The sequence below is a fragment of the Trachypithecus francoisi genome, unplaced genomic scaffold (genome assembly GCF_009764315.1).
Source record: "Trachypithecus francoisi isolate TF-2019V2 unplaced genomic scaffold, Tfra_2.0 Lachesis_group1, whole genome shotgun sequence".
Lineage (NCBI taxonomy): Eukaryota > Metazoa > Chordata > Mammalia > Primates > Cercopithecidae > Trachypithecus > Trachypithecus francoisi.
This window is the reverse complement of record NW_022681454.1, coordinates 98252119-98269250: the sequence shown is the minus strand read 5'-3', so window position 1 is coordinate 98269250 and position 17132 is coordinate 98252119. Positions and strand designations below refer to the sequence as shown.

Below are 17132 nucleotides of genomic sequence, written 5' to 3'. Positions count from 1 at the left end.
GCCTTGTATTGGAGAATGGGGAGAAATAGTTGGATGAGAAGGCTAAAGCCAGGTTATCCGGGGCTATCTCCTTTCCCTCATACCTTTCCAAATGAGAAGCAACTGAAATCATAGGAACTCCTTTGCTTTTCTATTGGGTGAATGTTTCTCGGTCTTGGTGTGAGTCTCAGTGCCTACATAACTAAAGCTTACTGAAGTGTTCCCTTGGCAATTTTAGAGAAATATGTCCTTTATGCTAACATGTTCATATTGACAGACTATATCTAATTAAATAGTTGCCTGTGTAGTTTTATGATGCCTCCAAGTGTGAATAAAAGAAAAATCAAACTCCTATTCTTGGAAAGTCATAAGGATACTTGTTACATTAATAAAAGGGCAATGGAAATGATCCAGTGAGGATTTTGCTCCATTTCTCACAATTATTTAAAATCTACCTCAAATGCCTGTTCCTCTACAATGCCTCCCGAGTCCTTCATTCTGAATAGCACTTCTGTCTCTGTTCCCAAAGCACTAACTCATCCCTGTGATAGGGCACTTCCCAGCCAGGCTGATATGTAGACTTGCTTGCCTGTGTGTCTTTTCCCCATAAATCGTGAACTTCCTTTTATGAATAATAATTGCAGCTAACATTTTGGAGGGTACTCCTATCTGCCAAACTCCATGATGAGTGTTTTACATGGATTATTTCCTTTATTCACTAAACAGTCCTTTAAAATGATGCTATTATTCATCTTCATCTTACAGATAAGGAAACTAAGGCAAAAAAAATTCAGTGAAATAATAAGTCCAAGCACACAGAACAAGTACGGAATGGGGTTGGCCTGGTCCCAAAAGCCATGCCATCACTGTTGCCCCATACTATCTCTTGGCACAGGCAAAGGTCATGTCTTGAATTCATCACTGCTACTCCACTGGACCCAACTTAGTGCCTGACACAGGGAGGGGTTCAGTCCATACTTACTAGTTTTGAGTCAAGCAGAATTGCCAGGCGCAGTGATCCCCTTTGCTGTGACTAACTGGGAGTCTGATTCTCTGCTGTAAAGACAACGAGGGTGCTCTCTCTGCTCTACTTCGTTTTTCCTGTTTCCTTACTCCTCTTCCTTCCTAGCTGCCCCATGTGGATTCAAAATTACAGCTTAGTGCAGACAAAGGGAATACAAGGTAAAAGGACCAATGTGGGAGTGAGAGAAGAGAAACAAGGAATTCCAGAGGCTGGGGGGAGAGTGAGGAAAAGAGAAAGTGATTACAATTTATCACTTTAACTTAATATTTAACCTAATGAAAACAAAATCTTATCTGGAATTTGGAAGTCAATATTTTGATGGCTGGTTCAGTACCCTTTTCTTTGTTTTGACAGTCTGAGAATAATCCAATGGGTGTGGCTTAAAGACATCGGTCACGTGTGGAATTGGAATTGGATGTTACACAAGCAACAAAATAAACGTCTGTGCAATATATCTGCTTTATGCACTCAAGCAGAGAAGAAATCCACAAAGACTCACCAGTCTCCTGGTCTGCAGAGAAGACAGAAACAACATGAGCACAGCAGGAAAAGTAAGCAAAAAATATATTACTCTTGGTAATATATTCTCATCAATATAACAAAGAAAGGAATACAGTATTTGAAGAATAATTTAAAATTATTATCTAAATTAGAAATGATACACTGAAATATGATATGCAATATACACCTCAATATGTAATGTATACTGAACTGCAGTGGAAATAAGCTATTCTTAAACATCGTTAACAGGAATGTATAAAACCTGTATCTATTAAGTCTTTATTTCCTACATTAAATAAATTTGCAAATATGATAGTTTATTCCAAACTAATCATGACTGATTTGTAAATCTAAAGTTAGAAAAGTCTTTAATCACAAGTTATCTTTATAATAAGATACCATAATTCAAATGTGTTATTTGTATTCATATTTTTATGAACACAAGAAAGTTATCTGATAGAAGTTTGATGAGAGGAATTTGATTCAGAAGACTGAAATATCCCTCAACCTTACTATAAAATATCTTACAGAATGCTCTTTGATCTCACAGCCTTAGAATCATCAAGGTTAAGCAAGACATCAGCATGCAAATTCTGATTAAAAGGGGTCCATTATGATACAATTCAGGGAATTTCCACAAAAATCCTATGGAACAGTATCTTCCCCATTTAAAAGTTAATATGGTTTCACAGAAAATTAATAATACAATTTGAATAATAATACAATTTGAATCACTTACCACTAGGAATACAGATATTTGTTTTTTTCTTCTATAAATTTGCGCTTATTTGTTCAATGTGTTTACAGGTGCATGTGGTCATTCAATATAATCAATTGATATTTTTTAATTATTTAATTACATAAACCTGTGCAAGTATTTCCAGTCGTTTGTTGTGTTAGGAGTGTACCACACAGTAAAATATCTCACCATGATAATTCAATTTAAAGGTTCTGAGGCTTCTCTCTACGTTGTGTGACAAACAGGCTCATATCAATAAGACCAGTTGGAAATCACCAATAGCCCATTGTTACTGCTCTTATTCCACCTCACTTTACTTCCATTGATTACTAATTAATATTTACATTCCTAATAGAAAATTACTAAAAAAGAAAATTCAAATTTACCAAACTCAACTTAAAAGAAATAATAAGTTCATAGAGCAAAAGTATAAACCAACTATATTAATGAAAATAATAACTGTTGAAATGGACAATCCTCCCCTCTTGGGTGCAACATCAATAACTTAGCTTTTTGACAGCATTTCATTTGTGTTTACCCGTCCTGCATTTTATTTCCCTCAAATGCTAAATGGTGACAACACTAACATCTATCTCATGAAGTAGTTTTGAGAATTAAATAAATACTGTAAAGCACTTAGAATCATATCTGGTACAGGATTAAAATTAGCCACTATTAAATATTAATATTTAAATAAATATTAGCCACTATTATTATTATTGCTATTTAACTTTTTGCTAACTTTTTAACATCACAGAATACTGAAAATGTGAGGCTAGATTAATTGTTATTCTCTGTACAGCTGGCTTTCAGACTTTGGGAAAATTATTCAATCACTGAGTCATTTGATCCTCAATTATTTCAGCTGTAAAATAAGCCAGTAATTCAATAGTACTGTCCTGGTAGCAGCCTTGTCAGGTTTAAAAATAATGCGCATCATTTATAGCAGCACAATTTGCAATTGCAAAAATATGGAATCAACCTAAATGCCCATCAACTAACAAGTGGATAAAGAAAATGTGGTACATGTACACCACGGAATACTACTCAGCTGTAAAACAGACGAAATAATGGCCTTTGCAGCAACTTGGATGGAGCTGGAGGCCATTATTCTAAGTGAAGTAACTCAGCAATGGAACACCAAATATCCAATGTTCTCACTTAAAAGTGATAGCTAAACTGTGAGGACATAAAGGATAAGAATGATATAATGGACTTTGGGGACTGAGGGAAAAGGGCAATAGGGGGAATGAGAGATAAAAGACTACATATTGGGTTCAGTTTACACTGCTCGGGTGAGGGGTGCACCAAAATCTCAGAAATCACCACTAAGGAACTTATCCGTGTAACCAAAAACCACCTGAACCCCAAAAACTATTGAAATTAAAAACCAATCAATGGATAAATTTTAAAATAAAAATAAAAATAATGCATGTAATTTACCCAGCACAGGCCACAATGTATGTGCCTGTCACATCATAAGCACCTGATAATAAGAAACTTCCTACTATTAGTACCTTCTGTCTAAATATTCTGATATTTATTTTGGCATTGACCATGTTGAACATCCTACAAAGTTGAAAAATTTGGCAAATAAATAATGAAATAAATTGGCAGAAAAATAAATCTCAATTGAATTTTTAAATTATATTTGCAATTATGTTGATTCTTTCTAGAAAGGGCTCTGCAAACTATACATGCTTTACCACAATGAAGATGGGTTTTACAGTATACTGCCAAGCACTAGAAATATATGCTGAACTTTATTTTTAAGAACATCTATGGACAAGCTCTGCTAGACAGAAATTCAAACACACTGTTTCTCCAGTTTTAAAATATACATGTGTGGGTCTGAGTCTATACACATACACATGTGCGCGCACACACACACACACCACCAACTCTAATCTCTATAATATTTGGCTCAAATCTAAGCTGGAAGGAGTCTCTACACATAAATTAGATTACAAAACAGGCTGCCAAAGCTAAGTTTCAAATGAGTAGGAAACAAGTAGCACACAGAAGTGGTGGAGAGAGAAAATTAAAAGAGGACAATAAGCAAATAGAGAGAGAAAGAAATATCATCGTACATAGGAAGGTAAACCCGTAGAACTGTTCTTATAGAGTCAGATCCTTTTGGCCTAAGCAGAAAATTGAGCAAGAAAGCAGTTTATTTTATGTAAACAGACACTGACTCTGTCAGCAAAATAAAGGTGACTTCTAACTTCATGTATCAGCCTATAGTTGTGGGTAAACAAGCATTTTCAGGACAGCATTAGGAAATATCAGGAATAAACACCTTCAGAGAAAAATACAACAACATAAGAATGGCCTAAATAAATATATTCCGTTTTTCTCAATGTCTTATTATACTTTGTTTATCTTTCCTTATGTTATTGCTTTTTAAAAAAATACTTTTATTCTCTTTATAAACCAGAGTACTTCATTTCCATGGAGCACTTGTTAGGTACCAGACATGGGACCCAATATTACATGTACAAAGATGAAAAGACACAATTTCTGACTTCAAGAGTGGGAAAACCCTGTCACCATCTCTCTGTTTGATTTTCTAGGTAATCAAATGCAAAGCAGCTGTGCTATGGGAGGTAAACAAACCCTTTTCCATTGAGGATGTGGAGGTTGCACCTCCTAAGGCTTATGAAGTTCGCATTAAGGTGAAGTATTTTTCCATTTGTATTTCATTTTACATTTAAGAAATTCAGAGACTATTAAAATGGAAACATCAAAAAATCCGCTAAGAGGCATATCTTACATGATCATCCAGAAAATAAAATTACATTTGTTGTCAAGGAAAGGTAAAATTTAAATTTTAAATGTTTAAAAAGTGATCAAAGAGTACATACAGTATAATTCCAGTAAAATACAAAAGAATTTATATGTTTGTACAGAAAAAAATTCCAAAGGATATTTATCAAGACTTCAAAATCAATTAACATTATTTTCCATGTGTTACTTTGCTATTTCTACTTATGTTTTTTAAAGCGTGCATTCTTGTATATGACTTAAATATTTCAGATTATTCTGAATTGTTTAATTCAAGAAAGGAAGGTAGAGACGGGTTTTAGACTGAATAACCTTGAGGATAAACCGAATCTTTCATATTTAGGAATAGTAGGGAGTATAGCAAAACCTTTGAATACATTTTAGAAGCACAATTTCAGGAATCTGGGTATGTTAAATTTATCTAGTTACAATCTTTTCTGAATCTGAACATCTTCTCTTTATTCTGTAGATGGTGGCTGTAGGAATCTGTCGCACAGATGACCACGTGGTTAGTGGCAACCTGGTGACCCCACTTCCTGTAATTTTAGGCCATGAGGCAGCCGGCATCGTGGAAAGTGTTGGAGAAGGGGTGACTACAGTCAAACCAGGTACAGGATTCACACTCAGGGAACATGCTTGGTTCACCATCCCAGGATTCCCAGCCTGGATGAGGAAACCGAGGCAACGAGAGACAAAAGGGCTTGCAGAAGGTCACACGCAGCCAGGACTTCAGGGGTTTCCTCTTTCCCTCTCTGCCTGCCTGACTCAAGCATGTATGTCTTCAGGCACGCATGTATTCTACCCTTCAACCATTATGTACTGAGCATCTGCTAGATGCCAGGCACCAGATTAGAGCCTGGATATACGTGAGGATCAAAAGGGACACAGTGCCTACCAGTGTGGCATTCATAACCTAGTAACTTCCGTGTTAGTGTTGCTGAACACTGTCTTCTGTCAGGGCCCAGACAGAAGTAGAAACGGGAGGAGGGAAAAAACTTAAATATAGAAACTGTTCTGTGCTGAGTTCACAAGGTGGAGGCTACATAGCCTCCAACTTGTGGAGTAAACATGGAGTAAACATGGAGTATTCATGGAGTAAACATGAATAAACATGACCTTTTCTTAGGTGACCTATGCTGCTCCTTCACCAGTTTCCTCTTCCAACATGGTCTCTCTTCCTGAGCATGGAATCAATGAAACAGGCTAGGTTAAAGGAAATGAAAGAAACATGGAAGGAAATGTCCCACCATCAACAATATCTGCCTTATTACCTTTAGCCATGCTTAAATGCAACTGTTTACAGATTACTAATTATAAAGGGAGAATAACTAGGACATTTCCATACCATCATTTTCACATAAATTTTACCCACAAAATGTTATGGGGCAACCATTTTTCTTGGTCTTGCGAATAGGTAGCATAGGTAATTAAAAATAAAAATTATGTTTAATTCTAAAAAATCACTTTCATTTTATTTTATTATTTAATTTAATTTATTTATTTATTTTGAGATGGAGTCTCACTCTGTCACCCAGGCTGGAGTACAGTGGCGCAATCTCAGCTCACTGCAACTTCCACCTCCCAGGTTCACGCCATTCTTCTGCCTCAGCCTCCCGAGTAGCTGGGACCACAGGCACCCACCACCATGCCCAGCTAATTTTTTGTATTTTTAGTAGAGAGAGGGTTTCACTATATTAGCCAGGGTGGTCTTGATCTCCTGACCTCGTGATCTTCCCGCCTTGGTCTCCCAAAGTGCTGGGATTACAGTCTAGAAAATCACTTTAGGCACTAGCTTGGACCTGCCACTTCACCAAATACTTATTTGAACTGTGAACAGAAAAATTAAATGAACTGTCCAATTTGGGTTTCAGCTTCTACTAATTCCTTTAGTAGTAATAAATTAATAACTACTAAATAATAACTAATAACTGCTAAATTACTAATAATAACTACTAAATAAAAATAATAATCACTAATTAGTTAGTAATAAGTTAATAACAAAATGACACCCTTACTTTTTACCTGTGCTCACTCCACTATAACAGGAAAAGTAGATAATTCACAAATTACCAGCTAAAAACATTTCAAAGTCAGTTCTTGTCCTAAAAGTGCCTAACTTATTGTGGAGGGTTGAAATTTCCAGAGAAATTTCTGGAATTGTTCTTTGTCCCATTTTTGATAGTTTTCCTCAAAAAAAGAACTAAGATCATTTTAAAAGCATTCATTTCATAATAAAGATAAACCTAGTCACTTTGAAAAGAAAAGAATTAGTTTAAAATTCTCATTTTTATTGTAAATCAAACTATAACAAAAACCAGGTCTTACCAACATCTAGTGGCACTATTATACCCTACTTTCAACTAAAATTTATATTTATGCTTACATTAAGATTTAAATAGTTAAGGATTAAATTAAACGTTTGTAAAGCCTCCAGGAGAAATTGATATGCTACATAAAAGTAACTATTAATACAGTGGAAGCAATTTTTTTAATCCATGTTGTTTCCCATATTTGCATTTCCTCTCTAGGAATCTTCAGGCACTTATAAAACCAAACTGGAAACGAGGCTGTGGCAGGCAATGACAAATGACATAGTTGTCATTGAACTGTATTTCTTGGAGACTTTTAAAGACACATGTTTCTAATATTTCAAAGACATGTGAGCTTTAAGTTTATGCTCTATTAATACTGGATAGAAATTGTGAAAGAATTTGTTTTATCCCTCTCTAGGTGATAAAGTCATCCCACTCGCTATTCCTCAGTGTGGAAAATGCAGAATCTGCAAAAACCCGGAGAGAAACTGCTGCTTGAAAAATGAGTAGGTTTCTGAGGCTCTCCCTCCACTGACATTGAGTTTGCACATTAGTTATGCTCCTGTCTCATGCCTTTGTGTGTCTGTGTATTGCACTGCCCAGTGTGAGCAATCCTCGGGGGACCATGCAGGATGGCACCAGCAGGTTCACCAGCAGGGGGAAGTCCATTCACCACTTCCTCGGTGTCAGCACCTTCTCCCAGTACACGGTGGTGGATGAGAATGCAGTAGCCAAAATTGATGCAGCCTCACCCATGGAGAAAGTCTGCCTTATTGGCTGTGCATTTTCAACTGGTTATGGGTCTGCAGTCAAAGTTGCCAAGGTAAGAATAACAACGGATGATAAAAACAGTTACATGCAGACTGTCAGGAACCCAAAGGGAAGCAATTTCTCCCAAGAATCAAAGATTATTTTTGTAGATTTTGAATGTTGGCTAAGAATAGAAACACAATCCAGAAAGAATTGAGAGCACATGCTAGAAATTTCACGTTTATCAGATTAAAAAGTTGTTGAGAGTTAAGAAAATGTAAAGATTTCATTTTCAATAACTACTCTTCTGTATTTGCTCTTTATGAGATCATGAAATTTTAGGCCTGAGAACTCATTTAGTAATTCATTCAACAATTAGAGAGCACCTATACATGCCTCAGGCACCATAGGTTCTGCTAGGTTCTGAGATAGCAAAAGTAAATGAAATGAAGTGTTTGTCCTTGAGGAGCATCTAGTCTATGGATCCTCTACTCCCAGAATTAGGATCAACAGTAGAGTTCAAAACCTTACCTGATGCACTTCCAAACCAAGGCTCACCCACTCTGTGGATTCTTACACAGAAAGTAATGAAGCTTCAGTGATGCATAATTCACTCATTATGGGATTTCACTGCTAAAACTAACTCCCCTGCCATGAACACACACATATACTTCAGAAGTGGTCAATTTCAAGCAGAAATTCTTTAAAGGCTCCTCATCTGAGTAGGCTGAAAATCTAGTAGTATGCTTTATTTTATGAAACCGAGGTCCAGAGTAATGAAGATAATTGCTCAAAGTCTCAGTACTGAGACTAAAATATCTTTTTAATATGAGAGCTGAGATTAAAATATCTTTTTCAAATCTCCTGCTGAATCTTAGCTCGCAATACGTAATTATTAGTGTTTTAAAATCACAGTCATGAGTCTTGTATTTTTCTAAGTAAGGTAGAAAATGGTGTTGTCCCCATAGTATGAATAACACTTGGTGAATGAATGAGTGAATAGATACCCTTAAGGGAATATAAGGATGAGATTACTCGGGACAGGAAAGCATGTCACCCACAATGAAGACTGACTGTGGGAGACTAGGTTTAATAAATAATCACTAGCCAACCAAAAAACAATTCAGAAGGCATCTTTTCCAAATTTCTGACTTTAGCACTTAGTACCTTGTTCAGTGCCTCATCCGTGCTAGCAGGTGGTCAAAGAGAGCCTACCCAAGACAGAAGATGAGGCTACTCATAACAGTAAATTGTATTTATTATTGACATATAGACAAACGTTTCATTGCTGTGTTGTTCACGAGTGTATTTTTAAAGCAGGGATATACTGGTCACAACTACTGAACATAAATGAACCAAGGCGTTAATTACAGAGGGTGTAAGTGGAATATTTTTCAGTCTCTTGGAGTAGCCTTTTCCACTTATTTTATTTTCCAAATATTGCCTTTGTGTATGTATGAGATATTGAAGCTGACTGTCATGGGATTTCAGCAATTGAGAGTCCCTTCAAGACTGTAATCACTGCCATCTGGATTTCAAAGATCATCCGGTGCCCTGGTTCCCAGCCTGACCTTCCCATTGGAGTCACCTGGGGATTGAGTTCCACCTGCAGAGATTCTCATTTAATTGACATGGGCTGTGACCTGGACGGTGGGAGAGTTTGTAAAGCTCCCCAGATGAATCTAATATGCAGCAGTTTGAGAACCACTCAACTAGTTCATCCCCTTGAATTTAAAAATAAAGCAACTGAAGCCAGAAGAGGTTTTGATAAAAGGTTGGACAGAAGAGTCTGAGTAGCTCTTGATAAACACATAGGCATGACACTTTATAAAGCTTAGGCACTTTCTAACAATCATTACTGAATCCATTTTTGCATTTTCTGAAAACATAGGTCACCCCAGGCTCTACCTGTGCTGTGTTTGGCCTGGGAGGGGTCGGCCTATCTGCTGTTATGGGCTGTAAAGCAGCTGGAGCAGCCAGAATCATTGCGGTGGACATCAACAAGGACAAATTTGCAAAGGCCAAAGAGTTGGGTGCCACTGAATGCATCAACCCTCAAGACTACAAGAAACCCATTCAGGAGGTGCTAAAGGAAATGACTGATGGAGGTGTGGATTTTTCGCTTGAAGTCATCGGTCGGCTTGATACCATGGTATGTACCATGACATGCCCTTAGATTTCTGCCTCTGCAACCTGGAAGATGCACTTAGGCAGCAATATATATATTTTATGTATAAAGGATATTTTTAATGATGAATGGAAATTTCCCATCATCTGTTACCTGGCTTGTTTAATTTTTGTTATGATAAATCTTTTCTTCCATCAACTATGCAAACCTGTCTCAAGTCATATTTCCTCTAGAGGAAAAGAAAAGGGCTTGTTTTTCTTAACTGAGCAATTACAGATTTACTTTATTAATTTTTAGTTAAAAACTGGAAGTTCAAGTAAACATAAATAATACAAATTCTGTTCTCAAATTGAAATGTTCTATTTTTCTCCCACATTCTTAAAAAAAGGCTCAATAATTTTGCATATGTTCTTAATAAATTCCAAATTTTTAACATGTTAGTATTTGGCCAAAAGAAATGAGCAATTTTAGGCCAACTGCTGTTTTATTAACAAAAATATGCCCTAAGGAAATTGACTGCTTTGAGACATCACTGTGTTTTATCACAGAAACGGGACAGTGCCTGGCACATAGCTAGTACCCAATACTAGTTGGACTGAATACTTTGAAAAGTCCACAGTCTCTACTAAAAATACAAAAATCAGCCAGGTATGGTGGTGTAGCGCATACCTACAATCCCAGCTACTCGGGAGGCTGAGGCAAGACAATCACTTGAACCCAGGAGGCAGAGGCTGTAGTGAGCCAAGATCGTGCCATTACACTCCAGCGTGGATGACATAGTGAAACTCCGTCTCAAAAAACAAAAGGAAAGAAAAAAGAAAAAAAAAAAGAAAAGTCAATAGACTTTACCATCCCCCAAAGTTTAAAAGCTATGCATCTCATAGCATTGCTTATAGATTACATGAGACAACGCATGTGATATAGTTAGCACAGTGCTATCTGTCATATGGTAAGCTCCCAATAAATATCAGCTGTCTTTTGTTTGTTTTTTTTTTTTTTTTTTTTGAGACAGGGTCTCACTCTGTCACCTAGGCTGAAGTGCAGTGGCATAATTATAACTCGCCGCAGCCTCAACCCCCTGGACTCAAGTGATTCTCCTACCTCAGCCTCCAAAAGTGCTGAGAGTATAGGCATGAGCCACCACACCCAGCCTCAGTTGGCATTATTGATATGAAATACTATTTCTAATCTTGCAGTGCTTACATCATCTTTGGCTTATTACATGGTATTTCTTCCAACCAGTTACAAATATGGGAAACACATCTTTGCAGTGGGAAACACATCTCTAGCTATATTTCACCTACCCAGAATTCTCTAGAATCCTACTCAAAAAGTCTCCAGAAACCAACAAATTTCCATTGCTGAGGTTTTCTAGAAGATCCAGCAGTGTGGGTAACAGGGAGGGGCACCCTAAGATCAAAGCTCTCGGCAGCCTTGGCCTGGAACAGATGCCACAGAGGAATAAAATGTCAAAAGAATTCAACTTTTTCCAGGGCTACAGCTTTTCTCCTTATGCTCTTTTTCTATATTTTCATCCGTTTTCTCATGTGGAACTCGAGTGTACCTTATCTCAAGATACCAAATGTCTGACACCCACATGTTCTGAGGATGTGTGGTCTTCCAATGGTCAGAATCCAAAATCAAAGAACTAATCATTATATACCTATGGGGATCCTAAACCATTTTCTAACTACAGAACGTGTTCCAAAAGATGCCTGGAAAACATTTTCTGAACTGTCTCTTGAGGTTTCCAAATAATCAGTGTATTTTAATGTAAAACCAATATGTATTTGGGGAGGTAATAAAACAATATTTAAAACATGTCCATTTGAGAAATGGACAGTAGAATAGGAATCCACTTAAGAGGGAGACCGTCAGTGGACAAGAGACAAATTGCAGTGGTATAACCGTTTATCTTGTTCACCATCAAAATATCTGGTTGAAAGTACTGGGTTCAAAATACCTATGTAATAAATCAATGAAAAATGAATTAACCAGCTCACAGATCACCTGAGAATTATGTGATGATGAAATTTTATGCTTTATGTATGTTTATAATGATGTCTGCCTCCTTATTCCTTTATTAGGAATAATTAAGTGCGCTCCAATTTATTCATCCATTCTTTCATTAAAAAAAAAAAAACTTTCTGGGCATTTCCTAAATCCAAAGCACTATCCTATGCAAAAAAGGGGAATGAAGGAGCAAAAGACATGATCTCTTTCCTCTACACACTCACAATCCAGCTAAGCCTATTACATGATATTGTGCATTATGAGTAGGAACTATGCGACTCCACGTTAAAGATGCCAAATATTCACTTTATTCCAGATGGCTTCCCTGTTATGTTGTCATGAGGCATGTGGCACAAGTGTCATCGTAGGGGTACCTCCTGATTCCCAGAACCTCTCGATAAACCCCATGCTGCTACTGACTGGACGCACCTGGAAGGGGGCTGTTTATGGTGGTATGTAGTTGGGCTCAAGTGCCAAATTCTCATTAACATCAGTATATCTCCACTTCTACAATTGACAAGGTGAGGTTTTGAAAACAAATCAAAAATAAACTAAAATTCCTTTTCTATCTACAGTCTCCAAATCAACTAGATATGGAAACAATGCAGACAGAAGGTCCCGATATAAACTTTTCTGTTGTAACCATAACCCAGGATCTTTCATCTCCATCTGTTTTTGTACTTGTGACTGTGTAAGGCATGGACATTTTTAGCAGAATATGGAAATCTACAACAATATTTCATATCTACACCCAAATTTAGAGAACTGATAAATTTGCTCCTCTACTTTGGGCATAAACATCTGTAGTATTATTTCTATGTGAGAGACAAAAGAACTAAGAAACTTTGTTTAACTGTGATTTTATTTTTATGTCAAGGCACTGTAAAAGCATATTGAAGTACTCCATCTCTTCTTATCCTCAGTTATAGCAGTCTGGAATGAAGCACCTTTTTTAAACTTTCATTTATATGGAAAATCTCTTCAATTCTTCTACTGACCCTGGTCGAATCCAACAATGATACTGTCTTCTTTTCAGGCTTTAAGAGTAAAGAAGGTATCCCAAAACTTGTGGCTGATTTTATGGCTAAGAAGTTTTCACTGGATGCATTAATAACCCATGTTTTACCTTTTGAAAAAATAAATGAAGGCTTTGACCTGCTTCACTCTGGGAAAAGGTAGATTTTAAGTTAGTTTTCTGTTTTGCTTTTTTTTCTACTACAGGGGATTGTCTAGCAGAGAATGAAAAAGGTGGAAGGATGAGAAAAAATAGTCTCTTGGTTTTCCATTACCTGTTCAGTCTTTGCATGGAGCACTTGTAGGATCATACTGTGAGAAGCTAAAATCAGTTGCTTTGCATTTCGTATTCTGCTGAAGTCAAATTATGTTGATTACTGCAAATCTAAATGATCTGAGCCACTCAGCCTTCCTTAAAAGAGAACACTCACATTTGCCAAAAAAAAAAAAAAAATCACAAAAAACAAGTCTATTTAAACAACCATAATTATAACATGGTGACTTTGAATCCTCTTCCTTCTACCTATGTAAAGCTGACACTAAGTGTCTGCATATTTAAATAATTTTCAGGACATCCTCAACATTTTCATTGCAGGAGTAGGTGGAATTACATTGGGATTGTTTTCTAGGTAGATAATACTAGTTTTTTTCTTTTTCTTTTGTAGCTTAAGAAAACTTTTTCTACCAATTAAGTTATCATAAAAGAGAAGAGTACTAAGCACTATTTTAAATGTTTGTCGTACATTTTCTCTGAAGCTTAGAAAAATAAGCCAATTCTATTTCCTATCTCTAATATTTAACAGTTACAACCAGCTAATAAAATGCATTTTGTCACCTGCATTTACATGCGGCACAACTGGAAACATGCAGTTATATCTAACCTTTGTCTTCTAGTCCAGAGTCTGAGATTTTTCTGCTATCCCACACCTATTTTCATGAGATTTTCAACTTTAAATAGTGTTTCTTTGGCATTCACACAATCATTATACTAGATACTTTAACTGACAACATTCTTGAGGAAGGAAGGAAACTAGCACTCACAGACCACCGGCTGTTCTACTAAGTATCTTACCTGCATTATCTCATGTGATTCCCAAACAATGCTCAATGTCAGTCTCTATCTCACTATCTTAGAGAAGAGAAACTGAGACACGGAGAAGACATGACTTTGCCAAAATCATCAAGTGGTAGTAAGGAGAGCCAGGATTCAAAAGTAGATCTTGTTATTAGCAAATCTATTCACTTTCTACTGCCCCTCAAGAGTGCGTGTACATATGGAAAACAGTAGTCATGAAAGGTTAGTTATCATTGTCATTATTATTATCATTGACATCATCATTGGGATCATCATCATAAGATTGAAAAGATGATGGCAAATATAGAGATGAACAAAACCAGAGGACAGTGTTGAACAACATAAGAAGTCATGAAGCATGCCTAAATTCATTTTATGAGAATGTCATATAGTAATATGCGTATGTAAATATAATTAATCCTATCAATAAGCAAAGATTTAAAATTGTAATATTGAATGTTGGTAAGAATAAGGTAAGTTCGGCACTTTCATGTACTTTGAAATTGATACATACTTCTGGAAAAGCAATTTGGTAATATGCATCAGAAACCCTTAAAAAAATAACTGAATCATTTGCCCTAACAATTCCATTTCTAGAAATCTATTCTACAGAAATAATCAACTATTCAAACATACATATATGTTTACTGGTTAGAACTTCAGAAACATTCTAAAGTTCAACACAAGGAAAATAAATTCATAAATTCCAGTCATCTATTAGAAATGAATGAAATGACCAAAAAGAAATGACTTCATTGGGAAATTCTCATGATTTAATTTTAGGCTCATTTAATGAAGAATATAAATTGTATATATTGTATATGCAATGTCTCAACTTTTCATCAAAAACAGTAAAACATGCACATATTTCTAGAAAAAGTTCATAGAAATTCAGGAAAACATTGAAAATTATTATTTCTGGGTTGGGGGATTATGGATTACTTTTACTTTCTTCTTCCTGCTGTCTTGCATTCTCTGAATTATGTGCATATATTTTTCTCATATATGCATATGCATATACATATATATGTTAAAAATTAAAATTATTAAAGAGTCACAAAGACCATCATTTTCTAAAAACATTTACTCATGAGAAGTTGGTTTATAGAAGAGGCAGTAGTTCTAGTGTAAATGTTCCATTTGTAATCTTCACAAGAATAAAGAATCTTAGAATTAATACAAATCGACTTTATTCTCTACTTCTAAGAATCCTTAAACATCTCTGTATCAAAGGTCTTTTAAAATTTCCAGCATGGTCTTTCTTAAATTATCAGTTCTTTCAGGCAAGTTATCCATCATCTTATAATTTTTGCAAATTTGTATTTGGGTTTGAATCCCAACACTCCATACAAGATGTGCTACTAGAGCAAGTTACAAATCTTTCTAAGTCTCAGTTTTTATAATCTCTAAAACAGAAATAATATGGAAACCTACCTCCTAGTGTTGATGTTTAGGTTGAAGTTTAAGAAAATGCACAAAGAATGTGACAAATAGTAAGAACTTACTGCAAGTTATTATCTAGTGTTGTTTTATATTCCTTATTATACTAGGGATGTGGGCATGCAAAAATGATTTTTTGAAGATGCGAATGTAGTATTGAAGTCTAAATGACAGGCATATTCATTGCATAATCTCACACAACAGGATGTTGTGTGAGATTAAGATTGGAGAAAAAATAAAAATAAAAAAAAGAGAAAACCAAAAAAGATGAACTTCCTTTGACTTGAACCAAATGTATGGGGATGGAAATAGGGTAGTTGGGATCACAGACAGATTTTCACTAAGACAATTCAGATGCTCCTTGGACTCTCACATGGAAGCATGTGGGTTGTCTAAATGTTAACAAGTCTCTTCTTTCCTATTGCAGTATTCGTACTGTCCTGACGCTTTGAGGCAATACAGATGCCTTCCCTTGTAGCAGTCTTCAGCCTCCTCTACCCTACATGATCTGGAGCAACAGCTGGGAAATATCATAATTCTGCTCTTCAGAGATGTTTTCAATAAATTGCACATGGGGGCTTTCCAAAGAAATGGAAATTGATGGGAAATTATTTTTCAAGCAAAAATTTACAATTCAAGTGAGAACTAAATAAAGTGTTGAACATCAGCTGGGAAATTGAAGCCAATAAACCGTCCTTCTTAACCATTCTACTGTGTCATCTTTGCCATTGAGGAAAAATATTTCCTGTGACTTCTTGCATTTTTGGTATCTTCATAATCTTTAGTCATTGAATCCAGTGGAGGAGAACCTTCACTTGCCCTGAACACACACCTGCTGGGCCACTGTGCTTGAAGTCTCCTACCTCTATCTCAATTTTCACTCTCGGCATTTTCCTTTTTTAAATAAAATGTACCAAATCCCTAGGGTAAAAGCTATGGTAAGGTAAAGGATAGACTCATATTTACAAGTAGTGAAGGTCCAAGAGTTCTAAATACAAGAAATTTCTTGAGAACTCAAATAAAATGTCCCACATTTACTACAGTAAAGGGTAGTGTTTTTATGGCTTTTATACTATTTCTTTATGGTCGATGTATAATTGATTTTTAAAAATAATAGTAGATTTCTTGCTTCATATGACAAAGGCTCAATTACTAATTGTAAAAAATGAACTATTTCCAGAATCATGTTCAAAAACTTTTTGAATTTGCTCATTTCTGTAATTTTTGCTCATGAAAGTGCTTCATTGACTAAATTGTATTAGTCTATGGCTATACATGATTATTTAGATGATGACTGAAAATGCGTATGAAGTAATTAAAAGCTATATGGTGGCTTTAAGTGTAGAGATGGGGTGGCAAATGCTGTGAATGCA

The 17132-nt window shown here is 35.9% G+C and overlaps 1 protein-coding gene across 1 annotated transcript; it reads left to right on the top strand.

Moving 5' to 3' along the window:
- The first annotated feature begins 1079 nt into the window (after window positions 1–1079).
- LOC117085707 (alcohol dehydrogenase 1A-like) lies at window positions 1080–16806 on the top strand. The gene is made up of 10 exons (XM_033214876.1): window positions 1080–1161; window positions 1358–1554; window positions 4817–4918; window positions 5497–5635; window positions 7758–7845; window positions 7943–8162; window positions 9981–10241; window positions 12547–12682; window positions 13267–13405; window positions 16187–16806. Exons 2-10 carry the CDS (start codon window positions 1537–1539, stop codon window positions 16209–16211), a joined length of 1128 nt encoding a protein of 375 aa, XP_033070767.1. The 5' UTR covers window positions 1080–1161; window positions 1358–1536; the 3' UTR covers window positions 16212–16806.
- Window positions 16807–17132: the final 326 nt, after the last annotated feature.